The 17,463-nt window shown below is 41.6% G+C and overlaps 1 protein-coding gene across 18 annotated transcripts in view; it reads right to left on the reverse strand.

Moving 5' to 3' along the window:
* Positions 1-17,463, reverse strand: part of LOC110488222 (rho guanine nucleotide exchange factor 2) — a 67,637-nt gene that overhangs the window by 24,606 nt on the left and 25,568 nt on the right. For 13 of the 18 annotated variants that reach the window (XR_016493596.1, XR_016493597.1, XR_016493598.1 and 10 more), the window contains 4 exons: positions 2,886-3,048; positions 1,033-1,100; positions 728-791; positions 291-423 (listed from right to left, as the gene is read on the reverse strand). Coding sequence is in view for 10 of the 18 variants with exons in the window: in XM_036971836.2 (XP_036827731.1) it covers positions 291-423; positions 728-791; positions 1,033-1,100; positions 2,886-3,048 (428 nt within the window). In the remaining 8 variants the exon portion in view is untranslated. Of the gene's footprint in view, positions 1-290; positions 424-727; positions 792-1,032; positions 1,101-2,885; positions 3,049-6,970; positions 9,185-17,463 lie in introns of those variants that run through there. The other 5 variants (XR_016493600.1, XR_016493599.1, XM_090227958.1 and 2 more) reach the window with 1 other exon arrangement.

A 17,463-nucleotide genomic window follows, 5' to 3' on the forward strand; every position in this document is an offset into this window, starting at 1 on the left:
TGGAGTATTGTGTATAGATTGATGAGAAAAAAATAATCAATTTTAGAATAAGGCTGTAAGGCAACAAAATGTGGAAAAAGGGAAGGGGTCTGAATACTTTCCAAATGCACTGTAACACACACACACACTGTGTGTGGGACTTTCATTTCTACTATGAAAAGTGTATATGTGGCAGACATATAGGCATGATGTCACTATTTATGTCAATGACAAGATTGCCTGAGGTTTCTCTCGTACCCTCCCCCTTCTTTTTCTGTTTTGGCCAATGAGCAGGTGGCGGCGGGGCTCACCCTGTAATATTATTGGTGGAGACGCTCTTGGAGAGGGAAAGACCGGAGCGTCCACGGCGCGAGCCCAGCAGGGATTGGCGAAGGTTGTCAGAGTGGTAGATGGCTGAGCTGGGGCGTTCCCTCATCATGGGGGCTAACAAGGAGTAGATATAGGAGGAGGGGGGGAAGAGGAATAGGAGGAAGAGGAAGAAGAGGGAAGAGAAATATAGTGGAATAGTTGAAAAGGAAAACTAAGTGGAAAAGGAGTCTCCACAGATGCAATTAAGGGGTTTAAAAGTGAAACCATAGCAACTCATGCTCAATTGCAAAACTGACATTGTTATTACATTCTAGTCCAATAGTGACAAATAATTTTCCCTTCTCGTACGTAATAAAGAATTCGAAATGTGTAGCGTGTGTGCCTACGTGCGCACGTTTGTGTGTTTGCATGTACTCACTTTTGGTACGAAGGGTCACGTTCTGCAGAGCTGAATTGTTCCTCATGAGAGCCATCTTCTGTTGCTGTGGTTACAGAATACAGTTCAATATCATATACCACGGCACTTATTATTACACACTTGTAAATGTAGTAGAAAAAGGTTACAATATATACAGATAGCATATCAAAAGGCAAATATCCTTATTAATTCATTCATGTGTATTTCTTGTGCAATTCCCATAATTGTGTGTGTCATGGAAAGGCACCAGTCTAATGTTGAAATGATATACATTATATATTTACTCAGTATTTATCATCTCTTACCCTCTGTTTCATTTTGGCACAGTTGGGCAACGTGTCTCGACAGCGGTTGTGGATGGTGACACTACAAGCTGTGAGAAAAAGAAACGCACAAGACTCAACTCAACTATTTTCTCTCTCTCTCCTCTCACTCTCACTGTCCCCCTATATAGATATTTTGTCCCTCATTCTGTTCCTCTGTTTTATGTCATATCGAATATGGAGACACTGAATATATGGTGAGCATCCCCCGATCTTTCTCCCCCCTGCCTTGGTTGTGGCCATTGTTTCAAATAACTTTGACTTCCTGTACAGGGTTTGTGAACCGGAAGTAAGGGTTTAGGTAACTGCTGGAGGGGAGGAGACCCAGGGCTGTTTTGGAACCCTCTAACCCAGTTCCACTGCCCCTCCACCGCCCACCCTTAACTGACCTAAATCTGGACTTACACACTGAAAAGGGCAATCATGACTCCCTGTGAGATCTTTTAAAACAATATTTTGAGTGAAGACTGTTTTTGCTATTACTTATATTCACAGGTTTGATTTGGTGCTGTGAAATCAAGCCAAACAACGTTGAGTGTTCTAGCATCCATGGTATTCAGGACATTTTTCCCAACCCCTAAATGTTACCGGGAACTCATTTCCATATTTCATAATTGAGTAATAGGAATTAGAACAACGTTGTAAGACTAAAACAAAAAGAGTGACCTTTGCTCTTTAACTCCCCCGCAAAATAGGAAGAACCTGCAAGGAACTGAGTTAGCGCCTGGCTATGTTAATGTGGGATATCAGAAAAGAGCTTGGTGCAGGGCCAGCACAGATTGCACAGTTCTGACACAACACCGGGACTATTATCTGAACAGGGGAATGCAGTCCTGACACTACACAGGGTATGTTTGTTATCTGTGACCAACCCTCTGTCTGGAAAACTGAATCAGGTTTGGTTGAGAAAGACAATGAAGAAATGCTAGCCAGCAGAAAAAGTGAAGTAGGGGAGGTGCACCGGCTGACAGCATAACAGGAAAGGGAGTGTGTGTGTGTGTGTGTGACATGAGCATGACTGTCTATATTTGTGCGTGAAATGTTTTGCCTGTGCGCATGACTGACACACCTTGGCAGGTCTTGCGTAAATTAATATGTATATTTGTGTGTGAACTGTGTGGCAAAATGTATTCCTAGAATTGACATATTTCAAAAAGAAATACTAAGCATAAGACCCAAACCAAATGTATTCCAGCACAATCTATTGTAAGTTAAATCAAATGTTATGAAAACACATTGGGCTGAAGCTCTTCTAGGCCAATTTGGTTGTGATGACAGTGTTTTTGAGTGGGTGTGAAGCTCCCCATCTCCAACTCTCACCCATTATCGGACTGCATGTAGATCAATGTCCATAATCAAACTATTTTAACGGAATTGATCGTCACATTGTAGTTTATTACTGTGTTGTAGCTTGTTTGGAGAGTTAACCGGTTTAACAGAGCGTTAACAGGTCGATTTGGTTGGAAAGGAATGGTATAGATTGTTCCCTTTGGTAGTGCCCCGATATTCTGCCACTGTAGAGTGATGTGACAATGTATGTCCTGATAAATGATGCTGCATTATTTTAAAGCATCTTATGGTTTTAGAGGTACAGGGTATGGTTTGTTTTTGAGGTGCTTTTGTGGTTTGCTGAGGTACTCTTTTTGTGTAGCTGAGGCCTGTATCTGAAGGATGTGGTGGGTAGGCAAGGCTTACTTGGTCAGTTAAGGGACACTATAGAGGGGTGATGTGTGTGTGTGTGTGTGTGTGTGTGTGTGTGTGTGTGTGTGTGTGTGTGTGGTAGTAGTTTAATTAGTAGTGGTAGTAGCATTAGTAGTAGCATTAGTAGTACTCACTGGGGCAGCTGAGGGCCTCCTTGGCAGTGATGCTCTTGTTGCATGCTGAGCAGAGGGTGGTCCCCGACACGGTGAGGGAGGTGAAGAGGTGCCCATTGCTGTAGCGTGCCTCCCTGTCCCGTGCCTCTTTCTCCCTCTCCCTCATGCGCTCTTTCTCCTTATTCTGGAAGGAAATTAAAAAAGAGGAGAGAAGCAGAATGCACTGATTACATACAATGGCACAGTTGACATGAGGTGGACAGGTCAGAGCCTTTTGTCTGTTGTCATCCAGCAAAGGAAGTAGACAGGGAAGGCTTCCTCTTTTGTGGCTAAATTGGGCAGGGTGAGCTGTTGCTAGGTCAACAGCTGCAAAAGAGGGACTTCACAAGACTTGATTCCCTGTGTATTAGATCAGTATGTATAGGTATGTCTGAAAACCAAATGTCACTGTAAAAGTAAGAGCATTTACAAGACCGGTCAGAACGTTCTGACAGCGATGACCAGCAGAGGATGTTAATATGAGAGAGAGAAAGATAGATGACTCCAGCATGTTACACAACATAGGCCTATAATGAAACAATAGACGTGGGTCTTCATTTTCACGGTTTTCTCCACCTTCTTACTCACTACCTCCCACTCGCTCTTCCTTCTGTCTCTTTTCTCGTTTGGAGGTTGCTATTGAAAAGAAATTTGGAGGATGCCTTGTGACCGTCACAATAAAAAAGGAACCCACGGTAGCCAAAATGACTGTACAACATTCTATAAAATCAAACACTCTATTATAATAATATTTCCAAGTGGTAAATGTCTAGACAATGACCGTCATGGTGTTTTCCACCATCTCATAGCCCACACAGCACTAACACACCTGATAAATTGTCTGGTTGACAAAACGAGACTTAATGAGTAGATTATTTGTCACATCAGGTTGAATTGTGTGTTAGGGCTTGGCCAGAACAAAAATGTGAGTTGAGGGGCAGGATTGGAGAAACACTGCTCTGAATCCATCCAGAGACTACTTCTACAGTTTTGTTTTTTATTTATATGGGTTTCTCTCATTGAGAGAAATGTATTTTGCAAGAGTGACCCGTTCAAAATAGCAGCAGTCGGCATAGTGATGTTCAAAAGTTAACATTTACCAATACTATCTTTACATTTTAGCATCATCACCTCAGACTTTGATATGCTGGAACAGGTCTTCGAAACCTCTACATCTGCATTGTCCCTAATTGTTGGTCAATGTTCGTGCACTTGTTTAAGGTCAAAATGTTATTTTGATGCAGCTATGCAAAGCACGAACATTTTTACAGGAAAACAACAAGAACTATACCAACGAAGTTTAGAATGAGTCATTTCTGATGCGTCAGAGGCAAGAGCACACTTCCCCTCTCCCTTTTTGCATGCTCCTCTTCTCTCAATATACAGCCTAATGCTGTAGAATTGGCTTAGGTGCTAATGTGAGCAATACATCAGGGAGTGAAAAAATAGATGGTGTGTGATGGAGACAGGCAGCTATAGTTGTCCTCCCTATAAATGCTGTTTTAGCCGAAGTTAGTTTGTGCTCTCATTAAAAGGTGTCAGGAGCATAACACTGAGAAAGACATGAGATTACAGACGGAGTCTATAGGGGCGATTCCTTTGATTCTCTTCCACCTGCTTACTTCACTGAGTCACTGATAAACACACAAAGTATGTTACACACCTCTATGTGTGCGTTTCCTAGAATACCCATGTGTCCTGTGTGTTGGTATGTGCGGTGACATAAAATACGTGTGTGCATGTATGTGTGTGCTTATCCTCCAGGTTAGGGACTGATCTGTAATTGCTGTGTGGATTGAGGTGGCCCTGTAACCTGGTTTCTTTCCTCTGGAGGGATGCTGGAGCAAAGCAGAGCCCGAGGTGGATTTAAGTTTAGTCTCCCTGAACGACAAAAAGATAACGAGGAGTCAGTCTAATATTGGCCAGAGTGTGTGTATATATGTGTGGTGTGTAGTGTATGTGAGAGTGTGGCTGTCTCTGGATCAGGTTCTGATGTGACATTTTCTTTATACCTTCAACCTGACACACAGCTCTGTAACGCACCAGGTCATTGCGCTCTACGGGAAGTCATATGCTCCATCTCTCCCTCCCTCCGTCTCACACACACGCACCAGCTTTCTCCATCCATCCCTCTCTTTCTCACTCACTCGCTCCTTCCCTCTCACTTTATTTCTAACTCTCGAGCATTGTCCTTCGCCCTCGGCCCTCTCGTTTGAACACATTGCCGCCTACAGTTTCCCCTGTGTGCTATAGATTGCAATAGCTCCCTCCCACCTGTACTGTAGGAAGTATTCCTATTTCATTTGGTTAAGTTCAACACAACCACAACCATACATACCGGTAGCAATACCAATTAAAATAATAAAATACGGAATCACAGTGACGATGGTGGTTTATACTCTGGTCACTAATTGCACCTGGAACGTCACTATTTTATCAGGGTTCGAATTACAAGGGTGTAGGAGTGCTAGGGACTATCAAAGCAAATAAGAGCCCGTAAAGGCTTTAAAACATCAACAGCATGGGGTTGTAATAAGTGTTTCAGTAAAAATATTGACTTTGATATACTAGGGCAGTGTTTCTCAACCTTTATTAGGGACCGACCTGGGTTCAGATGGTATTTGTTTTTTCCCCAAATACATAAATCGCTTGACCTCGCCTGGTGCAAAGAAACCAAAAGAATACTCCCAAAAGTGCAAACCCCACCCATATGGCACTCCAAGCAGGCTCTGTAAAACACTCAAAAGTATTTAAGAGAAAACAAATACTATTTAAACTCAGGTCTGATTAGTGTAATGGAGTTGATGTGTAATTTGAACTGAGGATACCAGCAAAATTACTGGAAGCATAGGTGTGTCCTGAATTTGAGTTGACCATGCAAGCCTCTAACTGTCCAGTTTGTAGTAGTGTATAGATTTGGTGGCACTGACCCCAATACTATGTTCAATAAATATGCAAAAGGAATACACAGGCATACATGTGCGCACATACACCCCAATGTAGGAAAGTGATGTTTATATGGCGCTGGCAAGCCAAGGTTCTCTGCCATCCACTGTGCCTGAGAAAACAGATGATATCACACCAACAGAGTGGCATTTCTATGGCAACCGTTGCTATAGTCAAACACACACTGAGCACAAATGCATGTAGTCCTCCCTTACACACAAGATCACTACATTAACAAAACTAAGGGCACATTCAGTCCTCACTCCCTGAAACCAGCACACACACACATGCATACATAATTCGATACTGATATTGCATACAGGATCTCGATAAAATCAAACATGCAGCCATAGACCAGCGCTGTCCAGGAGAGCAGAATTACTCATTGAATCAGTAGTACCTGCTGTATCAGTCGAATAGGATAGGAAGGCAAAATGGTACACACAACATGTCATATTTTAATATTGCATGCTTGCATGATAAGAGCATGATGCACTGTTGTTGTAACCTGCTATGTATGGTGTATAACATCTATAAATAATTCTGAACAAACTAACAAATACTCTACAGAAGGATGCTTCTTCCAATCAGAAAGATTACATGAAACAAAAATGGCAAAACTTCCAACATAAGTTATTTTAATCGTGCCTGATAGGCTGTATAAATATATCCTAAAAACAGTCAAATGTAAACTGTTACTCCCAGTGACCATGTTTTCTTTCTAGTATGTGGTAACACTTCTGGGTGCCGATGCGCAAAATAATGGCGCCTAGGGAATCATGACCAAACAGAAAAAGGTGATGAACAGTATCCGTTTCCAGCATACCCAGACCAGTTCTCACCATACAGGCACATCATTGGAAAGCGCGTCGCTTGCTTTTATAAAGCATCTCCATATTGCGCAAACTTCCTGAAAAATTGCCTACGTGCTTCTGCAATGATGATCGCAATCTAAACGTTATTATAACCAAATGTAAGATAATGTCTCCAATTCTAAAATGACATTATACTTTTAAAGTTGTATTAGTTGTAAGTACAGATGCTCTCGAACAAAGTGGTTGCTGCGCATTTCACTTTTCTTGTTTGTCAGTAATAGTAAGCCTCCAAATTCATCTACTCACCCGTAAACTAATCTCTCTCATTCTCTCTTGTCGAATTTTTGACAGATCCGCGACTCTGGACATGGTGAGAATCGGATCCCTTCCACTCCAGTATGATAAATCCTTATAAAGGCTTAACGCTTGTAGCTGTCAAGCAGGTACTTCAAATATCCGCCTGTTTTGTTCTTCCCTGAGAGGTTAACGCTAAAGTAGTTAGTTATATGATTATATGACCAGGGTAAATTGACTGTGTAATAACCAAACTATTACGCCTTTACAAAATAGCGCGTTCAACTTCTCCAACGGTTCGGTCTCTGATGCTGCGTAAGAGGAGACTTTCTCATACAGGAAATTCGGTCGTTTTTTTGCACTTCAGATGATCCACCATCACGCCTACTGGAGGAGGTTTCATAGTTTCAGAACCAGCCTCTCTTTCTCTCAATTCTGTTGTACCACTCAATGCGCTACGCTAACACAGAGAAAATAAATGGAAGGAAGTAAATCAAGAAAACTTTTGAGCTCTTTCTGGTACCATGAAGATTGGGGGAGAGGTCACTAAATGTAAAAAACACACGCACACACACCATGCTAGATAAATGGACAAGCACAGGCTAATAATATTCCATAAATACCAGAAATCAAATATTCACAAATATGTTGAAATAAGATGACTGCAACTTCACATGTAATAGCGGAGAAATGCATTACCAATTTACACTGAGGGGACCACTTCCAATGATGACATAATCAATGCCTTGTCAATTCATATGGACATGTTATATGAGTTGTAAATGCATTGTTGATCACAATCTCATATTAAATTGCATGTTTTGATCATGTCATTCTCATTTAAACATTTTCTATGGAGGAAAGTGGGCAGAAAAGAGCAGCATAAACGTTGAAGCTGTAAGAAATGTAAAGTGGGTGGGGTGAGTGGTTGCCAAAATCTAGGGACATTTTGAGGAGAGGCTAATGGATACAGTCTCCTGGCAACGCTGCCTCAACATCGGTTGCCAACTCTATATGCCTGGATTGTGTTTATTAAAATGGAAGAAAACAGACCGAAACAGGGAGGGAGTACCTGGACTTGCCCAATAAGAAATATTGCATTTGGTTTGAAAACCTTTTCCGTTGCATGACCTAATGAACACAACCCAGCGCTCATATGGTTGGAGGAAATATAATTTGTTTATAGTTCAAACTGGGCTTGAGTAGTTATTAGCTAACACCCAACAAACAAAGGGAGTATTTGACTGACTAGCGCTACTTGTCATGAAGTCCTTTGACACAATAGCACAATTTGTTTGAGAAGTGTTTTTAAAATGACAAATAAGGCTATTGGTGAATCGGGACTTCAGTTGTTATAGCTTTTATACAGTACCTTTCAAAAGGAGAGGAAGCACTTTTCTTCATTCCCTCTTTCGGTTCTCTCAACTGTATCCATCTCATGGCATCTCTCCATTCTCTCAGCTCTTTAAATTTAACTGTACCCCTCTGTCCATCTCTCCCCCAATCGCTCTCCTGGCTAAAGATCAATATATCAGCCCATTAGAAGGGTGGCAGTTAGAGAGGACAGATTGTGTGGAAGCCCGCCCACAACACAGCAGTTTCAGCACTGACTTACTTAATTCCAATAAGATTCACGACTATGTTCATACTAAGCCGTATGCAGAACTTTAGCACAATCATGACTAGGTCGGTTGCCGGGGGGGGGGGGGGGGGGGGGGGGGAGTACAGGCTTTGTTGCCGGCAATAGCTTTCAGATATAAAGAAAAGTCGGCAATAGTTGGTGGAAAAACGTATTGGTTTGAAAGGTGTATTTGACTCCCTCACACAGTCGCTCTCTACCTTTCTCCTACCCGCTCTCTATCAGATTCCCATCCCAGTGTGCAAAATTTGGCACATGATATCTTAATGACGATTTTCTGGTTGGAAACTGGTTTTGTGATTGAGAAGACCATCTGGTTACAAATAAGTACAGACATATTTTTGATGATTAGATGAAGATGTGATACTTTGGTCAGGATTTTTTTTTTAAGGAGTTAGCTGGATGTCCAATGGGTAGTGGACAATTCTTGATAAACACGGGAAACTTAAGTGTGAAAACCCCAGCAGCGTTGCAGTTCTTGACACAAACCAGTGAGCCTGGCACCTAGTACCATACCCCGTTCAAAGTCACTTAAATATTTTGTCCTGACCATTCACCCTCTGAATGGTACACAAACAAAAAACATTTGTCACAAGAAACTAGCTCCCTGGTATACAGAAAATACCCGAGCACTGAAGCAAGCTTCCAGAAAATTGGAACGGAATTGGAGCAACACCAAACTGGAAGTCTTCAGACTAGCTTGGAAAGACAGTACCGTGCAGTATCGAAGAGCCCTCGCCGCTGCTCGATCATCCTATTGATACTGTCGCAAAGCTAACTAAAAAGCAGCATTCCCCAAGAGAGGATGTCTTTCACTTCAGCAGTGATAAATTCATAAATATCTTTAACGAAAGATCATGATCATTAGAAAGCAAATGATGGACTCCATCTTTAAATCTGCGTATTTCTCCAAAGCTCAGTTGTCCTGAGTCTGCACAACTCTGCCAGGACCTAGGATCAAGAGAGCCACTGAAGTGTTTTAGTACTATATCTCTTGACACAATGATGAAAATAATCATGGCCTCTAAACCTAAGTTGCATACTGGACCCTATTCCAACTAAACTACTGAAAGATCTGCTTCCTGTGCTTGGCCCTCCTATGTTGAACATAATAAACAGCCCCTTATTCACCGGATGTGTACCAAACTCACTAAAAGTGGCAGTAATAAAGCCTCTTGAAAAAGCCTAACCTTGACCCAGAAAATATTTTTAAAAATGAAATCGGCCTATATTGAATCTACCAATCCTCTCAAAACATTTTTAAAAAGCTGCCTTCCTGAAGACAAACAATGTATACGAACCACTTCAGTCTGGTTTTAGACTCCATCATAGCACTGAGACTGCACGTGTGAAGGTAGTAAATGACTTTTTAGTGGCGTCAGACCGAGGCTCTGCATTTGTCCTCGTGCTCCTAGACCTTTGTGCTACTTTTGATACCATCAATCGCCATATTCTATTGCCGAGATTGGAAACCAAAATTGGTCTACACGGACAAGTTCTGGCCTGGTTTAGATCTTATCTGTCAGAAAGATATCAGTTTGTCTCTGTGGATGGTTTGTCTTTCTACAAATCAACTGTACATTTCGGTGTTCAAGGTTCCATTTTAGGACCACTATTGTTTTCACTATATATTTTACCTCTTTGTGATGTCATTCGGAAACATAAGGTTAACTTTCACTGGTATGCGGACAATACAGAGCTGTACATTTCGATGAAACATGGTGAAGCCCCAAAATTGCCCTCCCTGGAAGCCTGTGTTTCAGACATAAGGAAGTAGATGGCGGCAAATGTTTTACTTTTAAACTTGGACAAAACAGAGATGCTAGTTCTAGGTCCCAAGAAACAAAGAGATCTTCTGTTGGATCTGACAATTAATCTTGATGGTTGTACAGTCATCTCAAATAAAACTGAAGGACGTCGGCATTACTCTGGACCCTGATCTCTTTTGACGAACATATCAAGAATATTTCCAGGACAGCTTTTTTCCATCTTTGTAATGTTGCAAAAATCAGTAAATCTCTGTCCAAAAATTATGCAGAAAAATTCATCCATGCTTTTGTCACTTCAAGATTAGACTACTGCAATGCTCTACTTTCCGGCTACCCGGATAAAGCACTAATAAACTTCAGATTAGTGCTAAACCCGGCTACTAGAATCTTGACTAGAACCAAAAACTGTGATCATATTACTCCAGTGCTAGCCTCCCTACACTAGCTTCCTGGGTTTTTTTTGTGTGTTTTTTTTTTACCTTTATTTAACTAGGCAAGTCAGTTAAGATCAAATTCTTATTTTCAATGACAGCCTAGGAACTGTTCAGAGGCAGAACGACAGATTTGTACCTTGTCAGCTCGGGGATTTGAACTTGCAACTTTCCGGTTACTAGTCCAACGCTCTAACCACTAGGCTACGGTTTTAAGGTTTTACTGGGAACCTACAAAGCTTTACATGGGCTTGCTCCTACCCTTCTTTCCGGTTTGGTCCTGCTGTACATACCTACACGTACGCTACTGTCACAAGACGCAGGCCTCCTTACTGTCCTTATAATTTCTAAGCAAACAGCTGGAGGCCGCGCTTTCTCCTATAGAGCTCCATTTTATGGAATGGTCTGCATACCCATGTGAGAGACGCAGACACGGTCTTGACCTTCAAGTCTTTGTTGAAAACTCAGCTCTTCAGTAGGTCCTATGATTGAGTGTAGTCTGGCCCAGGGGTGTGAAGGTGAACGGAAAGGCACTGGAGGGTTTGTGCCATGGGGGAGATCTTCATGGGCTGTACTCGGCCTTGTCTCAGGGTAGTAGGTTGGTGGTTGAAGATATCCCTCTCGTGGTGTGGGGGCTGTGCTTTGGCAATGTGGGTGGGGTTATATCCTGCCCGTTTGGCCCTGTCCGGAGGTATCGTCGGAGGTCTACCTGGCCTGATGACTCCTTGTTGTCCCCAGTCCACCTGGTCATGCTGCTGCTCCAGTTTCAACTATTTTGCTTGCGGCTATGGAACCCTGACCTGTTCATGTGCTACCTTGTAAACCTGCTGTTTTGGACCCGCTCTCTCTACCACACCTGCTGTCTCCAACTCTGAATGGTTGGCTATGAAAAGACAACAGACATTTACTCCTGGAGGTGCTGACCTGTTGCACCCTCTACAACCACTGTGATTATTATTATCTGACCATGATGGTCATCTATGAACGTTAGAAAATCTTGGCCATGTATTGTTATAATCGCCAACCCCCACAGCCAGAAGAGGACTGGTCACCCCTCAGAGCCTGGTTCTGTAAATTTCTTCCTAGGTTCCGACCTTTCTAGGGAGTTTTTCCTAGCCACCGTGCTTCTACATCTGCGTTGCTTGCTGTTTGGGGTTTTAGGCTGGGTTTCTGTACAGCACTTTGTGAGATCGGCTGATGTAAAAAGGGCTTTATAAGAAAAATTTGATTGATTTGATTGACATAAACAATCCGTCTCAATTGTCTTAAGGCTTAAAAATTCTTAAACTTGTCTCCTCCCCTTCACCTACACTGATTGAAATGGATTTAACAATTGACATCAATAAGAGATCATAGCCTTCACCTGGATTCACCTGGTCAGTCTATGTTACGGAAAGAACAGATATTCTTAACATGTTGTATACTCAGTGTATGTCAGCCTCTTGAAGGACGTAGGGATTGAACGGCAGTCTTCGGGGTTATACACATACGTGTCAAGAGACGGGAGCATTACCACTCACCCATGGGCTCTATACTGTCGTCTTTTAAAAAGGCTTCATCTTAGGGAGTCTGCGTGGGAGGGAAAGGGTCCTCTTGATTTTGAAGGACATGTTAATGGGTGGTGGCAGACACTGACAGTGTGACAGTGTGACACGTTTGACTTTGCTGCCTCTATTAGTCCTCTCCCTCCACAGCTCTGGTGAATTTTGGTCGGCATGAAACCAAAGCGTTGCTGTGGGTTACCGCTCCGGAGCCAGACCGCTTTGTGGAGAATTGTGTGTGCCTGTGTGTGCCTGTGTGTGCGCGCGTGTCGGTGTGACTGTGTGAAAACCAATGCAAGTATGTGTGTGTATTTTGAGTCAGCAGCGCGTAGGTGTCTCCATGGACAGATATGCTCCTGCTCCAGTGAGATAATGACCAGGTGCTGGGAGACTTTACCCACAAACCCTGTATTCAGCCCAGCACAGGGAGACCAGGACAAAATAACCACATAGGTGTGTTTGTTTGAATGTGTTTCATAGTGTGATAATGTAGCAACAGCAGAGAGCAATGTTATTCTGAGTAGCTTGTTTGAATTATACTTACATTTGTTCTCTGTTGCAATCCAGAAATATGGCAGAACAGAGGATAGGAGAAGGAGGCTACAGGAGAGAGGAGGGGGCAGAGGGGTGGATGACTGTACCTACAAAACATCTGCTTGAGTGGATGGTGCACTGACTCACTCTATGACACACACATTGTCAAATACCCACACATTGCATACTCACCTATAGTGAATTCATACACAATACTTTTCCCCTGTCAAACACACATATGTAAGGACACACACACACTGCCTTCAGAAATTATTCACACCCTTTGACTTTTTCCACATTTTGTTGTGTTACAGCCTGAATTTAAAATATAATAAATGGAGCTTTTGTGTCACTGGCCTACACACAATACCCCATAATGTCAAAATTGAATAATGTTTTTAGATTTTTTTTTTTACAAATTAATTACAAATGAAAAGCTGAAATGTCTAGACTCAATAAGTATTCAACCCCAATTACAGCAAGCCTAAATAAGTCCAGGAGTAAAAATGTGCTTAACAGGTGGATGGACTATAAGTGTTTAACATGATTGTTAAATGTCTACCTCATCTCTGTACCCCACACATACAATTATCTGTAAGATCCCTCAGTCGAGCAATGAATTGGGCTCCTGAGTGGCACAGCGGGCTAAGGCACTGCATCTCAGTGCTAGATGCGTCACTACAGACAAATCCAGGCTGTAACACAACCGGCCGTGATTGGGAGTCCCATAGGGCAGCGCACAATTGTCCCCGCATTGTCCGGGTTTGGCCATCATTGTAAATAAGAATTTGTTCTTAACTGACTTGCCTAGTTAAATACATATTTGTGTATATTTTTTATTTCAAACACAGATTAAACCAGAAAGGCCAGGGAGGTTTTCCAATGCCTCACAAAGAAGGGCACCTATTGGTAGATGGGTACAAATAAAAGCAGACATTGAAAATTCCTTTGAGCATGGTGAAGTTATTAATTACACTTTGTATGGTGTATCAATAGATCCAGTCACCACACAGACCACAGGTATCCTTCCTAACGCAGTTGCCGGAGAGGAAACGGTGACTTTAAAACTGAGAAAACTGAGGATGAATCAACAACATTGTAGGGAAACAACCTAAATGGCAGAGTGAAAAGGAAGCCTTTACAGAATAAACAATATTCCAAAACATGCATCTTCTTAGCAATAAGGCACTAAAGTAAAACTTCTAAATATGTGGCAAAATAAATTAACTTCATGTCCTGAATACAAAGCGTTATGTTTGGGGCAAATCCAACAACACGTCATGGACTACCACTCTTCATATTTTCAAGCATGATGGTGGCTGCATCATGTTATGGGTATGCTTGTCATCGGCAAGGACGAGGGAGTTTTTTTAAGATAAAAGAAACGGAAGAGCTAACCACAGGCAAAATCCTTCCATTGTGTCTGCAGGATTTTAGTTTCAAATTAAAAATAGTTCTTTCACTAATGATTTATTTTACCTTTATTTAACTAGGCAAGTCAGTTAAGAACAAATTCTTATTTTCAATGACGACCTAGGAACAGTGGGTTAACTGCCTGTTCAGGGGCAGAACGACAGATTTGTACCTTGTCAGCTCAGGGGTTTGAACTTGCAACCTTCCAGTTACTAGTCCAACGCTCTAACCACTAGGCTACCCTGCCGCCCAATTAGAGGCCACAGCACTCTGTGGAACGAGTTTGACAAGCTTCTTGGAGGAAAACCGGGTTGTCAACTGGGAGACAAATTCACCAAAATAACAGTTGCTTACCAAGACAACATTAAAATGTTCCTGAGTGGCCTAGTTTTGACACAATCTGCTTGAAAACCTATGGCAAGAGTTGAAAATTGATTTCTAACAATGAACAACCAACCTGACAGAGCTTAAAGAATTGTTTAAATAATAATTCACAAATATTGTACAATCCAGGTGTGCAAAGCTCAGAGATTTACCCAGAAAGACACACCCCTCTTTTACACTGCTACTACTCTCTGTTATTATCTATGCATAAGTCCCTTTAATTACTCTACCCACATGTGTATATTACCTCAATTACCTTGACTAACCGGTGCCCCCACACATTGACTCTGTACCGGTATCCTCTGTATATAGCCTCGCTATTGTTATTTTACTGCTCCTCTTTAATTATTTGTTACTTTGTTTATTTTCTTTAGGTATTTTTCTTAAAACTGCATTGTTGGTTAAGGGCTTGTAAGTAAGCATTTCACTGTAGGGTCTAAACGTATTTCGGTGCAAGTGACAAATAAAATGTTATTTAATCGCTGCCAAACATGTATTGACTCAGGGGTGTGAATACTTATGTAAATTAGATAACTGTATTTCATTTTCAATAAACTTGCAAAAATTCCTAAAAACATGCTTTCACTGGCATTATGCAGTACTGTGTGTAGATGGGTGCGAAAATAAAAAATGAATTCAGGCTGTAACAAATTTGGGGGGGGGAATAAGTCAAGGGGTATGAATACTTTCTGAGGGCACTATGTACGCACGCATGCACGCACACACACACACTTGTGCATGGACACACATGAAGAGCGAAGATAAAAAAACACTCAAGACCTAACAAATGTTGTACAGATGTGTGTTACATCTTCAAGGGATTTCTGCTCCCTACATTCAACCTCAACATTTCTACACAAAGCAAATAAACAGTGAACACCTTTCACAAAGGAACGTCTACTACAGATGTCCAACTCAAAACAAACATCAGCAGCTACTGAACAGTATGATGATATTATTGGTTGTACAGGAGCAGAAGGTAATTGTATTTGTAGTTGTATTACATACTGTATGTTAATGTCTGTGTGCATGTGTTTAGCTTATTAGACCAGCATGAAATGTCCCCTGCATTGTGCCTTAACAACAAGATATTTGTACAAAGCACACATGCATGAATGCACACACACATTAAAACGGTTCTCCAAAACCAGTCAGGCAAGTATCACAATTTGACTCCAAACGAGGCTCGGGGTGGCAGGGTAGCCTAGTGGTTAGAGCGTTGGACTAGTAACCGGAAGTTTGCAAGTTCAAACCACCGAGCTGACAAGGTACAAATCTGTCGTTCTGCCCCTGAACAGCCAGTTAACCCACTGTTCCTAGGCCGTCATTGAAAATAAGAATTTGTTCTTAACTGACTTGCCTAGTTAAATAAAGGTAAAATAAAATAAATTAAAAAAATTGCTGACACTCAATTGACATAATCAGTGGCTTGTAATCATTAGCATGTTCCAGATGTTGGCTTGCGCTTAAAACAAAAACACACACATACCCTATAAAAGCTAGCAGATCTATACACCCTGTGTATAAAGCTACCAATGCTTTTCAAATACGTTTCATTAAATGGCTACTGCTGTACTAAAGTGGGTATGATTATGAAGTGTTAGGGGCCTACAGGAAAGACTGGGTTGTGTTTATTGGGCACCAAACCGAGGATGGATTACCTGGACCTGGTCCAATAAGAAACACAAATGTTGGTTTTCAAACGGTTTAAAAATTACTTTTACTCAAATACTGTACTGCAACTGAGGGAATGGGAAACTAGGTTAAGTGTGGCAAATAGTTATTATTGATTTGACTGACTGATCCATGGGTATTTGTCTTGAAGCAAAATATATGTAGTGCTTATAAAGACTTCATGAATGTTCTATAAAGCCTTTATTAGTTGACTTTCATGGAACCTCCAGGTCCCTGTTAGGTGTTTCTGCCACAACTGCCACTTGGAGGATTAACTGAAGTGGAGGTCAGAGGTGACTAAGTTTAGTGTAGAAGTCTTCCTGAATCAGAGACCAGAGGCTGTCCTTTGAAACGGATTGTGACTTTTATTGATAATAACCTATACAACCTGGCCAGAATGTCACAAAAAAAGGTCATAAGGAAGTCATCGCAACTAGTTTCAACTGCTTTTTATAGCCTACAACTTAGTTTTAACTTGAAATGATCTAGGCCGGCTAATTGGAGCATGCTTACAGGACGCTCCTCTGTTGTTTCAGTGTATGTAATGAAAATCTGGGAGGCAGGTTTCATTTCAGTTTAAGTCTGGTTTGTAGCTTTCCCCACTAAGGGAGCAGACAGATGCCGGAGTAAAATATTACGGCTTTCCCGGTTCTCTTCAAAACCCATATCAATAGACATCAGGAATTCCTGAAAAGAGTTGAAGCAGTTGAAAATACTGTACACACACATTCAATTACTGTGCAAAACATTGCAACATTACATGTACTTACATTCACACTTGCACATTGTGAACTTCTGTTTACATTCCTTCATAATACTATGTCAAAACACAAGGGCTGACCCCATTTAGATGACTGGTTGATTTTTTGGTCGACCAGGATTTTTTTTTAGTCTAGCAGTCACAAATATAATATTTTTTTTGTTCATGGCACACGAGACACCGTCTGATTTACACCCGTCTCAGTGGACTAACTCATTGAGGAGGCTGCGGGGATGCCAAGGTCCAAGAAGGATGGGAGTGTGGCGAAGCTGCACAAGGCACTTCCCTCTCCAGAATGCGCTCTCTCCTGCCATTTCGTGCACATTCATTGTTTCATAACTTCCTTGTGTGAATTGTTTG

Source organism: Oncorhynchus mykiss, chromosome 30, assembly GCF_057628025.1.
Source record: "Oncorhynchus mykiss isolate SJ-2025 chromosome 30, ASM5762802v1, whole genome shotgun sequence".
In the NCBI taxonomy this organism is placed as follows: Eukaryota; Metazoa; Chordata; class Actinopteri; order Salmoniformes; family Salmonidae; genus Oncorhynchus; species Oncorhynchus mykiss.